The following is a 3,602-nucleotide window of genomic DNA, read 5'->3' as shown; positions in this document are numbered from 1 at the left end:
TATTTGTTCTTCATGTTATTTAGATTTGAATTATTTATAATTTTTTTTCACAATAATCGCATTCATTATCTTATTGTCAATATTTTCCCTTATTCTTTAGGAATTTGTTCTTAATTTTGTGTTCCATTTTAATTTTTTTTTTAAATTTCTTCATGTTTCTCACAATCTCAATACAATCCTGATTTTTCAATCAATGTTAAAGTAAAAACTAAGAATGGATTAATTTTATTTGTTATAAAATTATTTGTTATGTACAATGATTAAAATCACTTATTCTTTAAAGTGTCATAATATGTTTAATTTGATTAAATTATTTTTTAATCACTATTCATATTTATATTTAGAACATTTTAGTTATAAAAAACACAACATGTTTAGTTTTCTCCTTTTGAATTATGGTAGTACCATAAAACATTATACAAATTTGTCCACTTTATTTATCAAAGAAAATGGTCTTTTAATTGTTTGAGGTGATTTGGTATTTTTATTATTATTTTTGGTTTACTTTAATTTGAAATAAAATAATATATACTTAAATATACAATAAGAAAAAGAGAAATTTATTAATTGTCATATTTTTAATGATTTTTCTTCTACAAAATCAATTTTCTAGGAAAGAAAGGCACTTTTCTAAAAAAAAAAAAAAAAAAAAAAAAAAAAAAAAAGCACTTTAATTTAATGAAAAAATATTACTACCTATATCAATCTTTTTAACCACCAAAATATCTTTATTTATTAGCCATATTTATCATCATTTTTTTTCTTTTAAGATTTTCAACATCTGGTAATTTTAATTATTAAATAATAAAATAATATTTATATTAATATAAAAATGATATTCTTGAACAATAAATTATACACTTAGTCTCATATTTATTAAGAAAAATGTTTGGAAGCACGACTTTGGGGAGCGATTCGTACAACGAAACGAAAGTGACATCACTGTTATACGAAAGTGACCTCGCTGTTATACAAAAAAGACATCGTTATTATACGAAAGGGACGAAGTCTCTTTTTATAACAGCGAGATCACTTTCGTATAACAGCGATCTTACTTTCTTTCGTGTACGAGTCACTTCCCAAAGTCGTGTTTACTATGATTCTTTCATTTATTAAAGTTAATTAATTTTTTATATGATTTTTACAGAGACATGACAAGTACGAAAGCTCCATCATCATCATCGATGATTGAAACTGAAAGTCCAATTGGGACATTGTCTTCAATTTCTTCCCTTCTCCATCAGCTCCTGACTGAATACAATCTGGATGCTCATGATCTCACAAGCCTAGACGCTTCATGTTCCTTCTTCAGCCGGATTGCTCAAGGCGAAGAAACCCTCTCATGGACAGAGGCTGCAGCTTTGGATCTCTGCAAGAAGAAACTTCTCAGCTTTGAGTCTATGACAGCCTCACAGATTGAATATCTGAAGAACAGGTGTGGAGGCTCATGGAAACGCGTCTTGAGATTCCTGCTCGCCCGTGAGTTCTGCTCCAGGTGGGGGAAATCTCAAGTGCTAACCGGACCAGGTCATAGCATTGCGATCAGCTCGAACGGAGTTGTTTCTTCATTCGGGAGCAATGAAGCGGGGCAGCTTGGATACGCAACCCAAGGCATCAACTCTTTGCCTCAACAAATTAGGTCAGTTTTTTTCTACTCATGAGAAGCCATGCATGCACGCATGCATGAATATAAATAAGAGATTGAATATATATATATATATATATATATATATATATATATATATATATATATATATATATATATATATATATATATAATGTCTTGTGTTTGTAGATCTTTGTTCGGGGTTAGAATAGTTCAAGCGGCAGTTGGATTTCAACGTACTTTGCTGGTTAGCGATACCGGTAGAGTATATGCCTCGGGCGTAACTTCATTCGGTGAAGTAGTGCCATTTGATAGAGATGCAGTTACATCATTTGTACCGCAAATAGTCGACACGTTGAGACACATATTTGTGGTAGACATTACAATCGGACATTACTTCTCGGCGGTATTATCTAGAGAAGGTAAGGTCTTCACGCTTTGTCTCCAAGGTAATGTAATCGGTCATCGATCCGACGTAAATAATATTATACCTCAACCTCTTCTCGGTGAGCTCCAACACCTTCCCGTAGTTCAAATTTCCGCGGGTCAATGTTTCCTTCTCGCATTAGCGTGCACCTCCACCGGAATGTAAGTGAATTTCCTTCATGAACACATGCAATTTCTTCAATACTACTATTTTTTAACACTTCATGCATGGTAAAATATTAGGTCGGTCTACTCTGTTGGATGTGGACAAGGCGGACAGCTGGGACATGGAGAAATAGAAAATAAGAAAAAATCAAAAATGATTACAAAATTGATAGATTTGAATTTTGAACCGGTTATGATTTCCGCCGGACATATTCATTGTGTCGTGTTAGGGAAAGACGGAAGGGTTTGCACATGGGGTTGTGGGTTTCATGGATGCTTGGGATATGGAGACGAAAAATATCAAACAGTCCCTAAAGTGGTGGAGTCATTGGCTCACCTCCAAGTGGTCTATGTGTCGGCCGGAGCATTTACCACATTTGTCGTGACAAAAGACGGTGATGTATATTCTCTAGGATATGAATATCCATCGAGCGTCGGACTCCGCGAGGATGAAGTTGCCGTTTTTAATGTTAGTTTGTTTTATATTTATTACATTTTATTAATTAATAAAATTAGTGACATGTCTTTTTGTTTTTACAGGATGATGTGAATCCCAGCCTTCTAAGGCTGCTAATTAAGGTTCCATATCTTAAAGAGATCTTACAAGAGCGGGTAGTACAGATTAGTAGCACGAAATCGTTGATGGAGGTACCCCATACTCTGGTTCTCACTGAATCGGGCAAGGTTTACGGTTTTGGAGCTGGAAACACATGCCAATTGGGAGTGGAGATGGTCGTCGTGCCCAACAATGTGGCTCAAAGGGCGGAACCCAAGCGAGTTGAGATTAATTTCGGATAGGTTACCTGGATGAATTTACATGTTTATTGATAAAACTTTATCATAAAATTGAAACCCTATTTTAATAAAGAAAGAGATTGGTTGAATTTAATTTATTATGTGGAGAATGCTAATTTTATTTACTGGACTGAGTGTCAAATTCATTTATAAAATCGTATAATTCTATTTTTGTATATAAAGTTGTCAAAAAGTGTCAAAAATATTTAAGATAACGAAAACCATCTAACTGAGTTAAATTTGTATCCACATGGCATTCACGTATTATTCATCTATTTTATATAAGAAATAGAATGAGAAAACTGAAACTGAAGAATCAAAAAATCAAAATGAAGAAGTTAAAGAAAGACGTAGATGCAAAGGATGAGAATAATGAGATATCGAAGGAAATAAAAGATGAAGATTCAGCAATCAAAGATGATATCGTTCCAAACTTGCACATCGTTTCTCCTGGTCCTTAAGAAGACTCTAGCATTTCTTTCCATCCATGTTTAATACACAACCGCCCTGAAGTAACACTTCAAGACATTAACGAAAAATGTGTTACCCTTAGCCTTTTCAATCATGAATTCCTTTATTTGATTTCAATGAAGGGGAAAATTCAGCAAAT

At 33.2% G+C, this 3,602-nt stretch overlaps 1 protein-coding gene across 1 annotated transcript; it reads left to right on the top strand.

The window, feature by feature from the left end:
* Positions 1–1,151: 1,151 nt before the first annotated feature.
* LOC124925026 (probable E3 ubiquitin-protein ligase HERC3) lies at positions 1,152–2,995 on the top strand. The gene is made up of 4 exons (XM_047465004.1): positions 1,152–1,639; positions 1,814–2,055; positions 2,428–2,666; positions 2,738–2,995. The coding sequence occupies exons 1-4, from the start codon at positions 1,152–1,154 to the stop codon at positions 2,993–2,995; spliced, it is 1,227 nt and encodes a 408-aa protein (XP_047320960.1).
* Positions 2,996–3,602: the final 607 nt, after the last annotated feature.

Source organism: Impatiens glandulifera, chromosome 1 (genome assembly GCF_907164915.1).
Source record: "Impatiens glandulifera chromosome 1, dImpGla2.1, whole genome shotgun sequence".
Lineage (NCBI taxonomy): Eukaryota > Viridiplantae > Streptophyta > Magnoliopsida > Ericales > Balsaminaceae > Impatiens > Impatiens glandulifera.
Note: the sequence above shows the minus strand (reverse complement) of the source record. Positions and strands in the feature narration are given on the sequence as shown.

Coding starts and splice junctions, on each gene's coding strand:
- LOC124925026 (XM_047465004.1), top strand. CDS start 1,152: ATGACAAGTACGAAAGCTCCATCATCATCATCGATGATTGAAACTGAA. Junction 1,640..1,813: donor TCTTTGCCTCAACAAATTAG/GTCAGTTTTTTT, acceptor GTTCGGGGTTAG/AATAGTTCAAGCGGCAGTTG. Junction 2,667..2,737: donor ATGAAGTTGCCGTTTTTAAT/GTTAGTTTGTTT, acceptor TTGTTTTTACAG/GATGATGTGAATCCCAGCCT.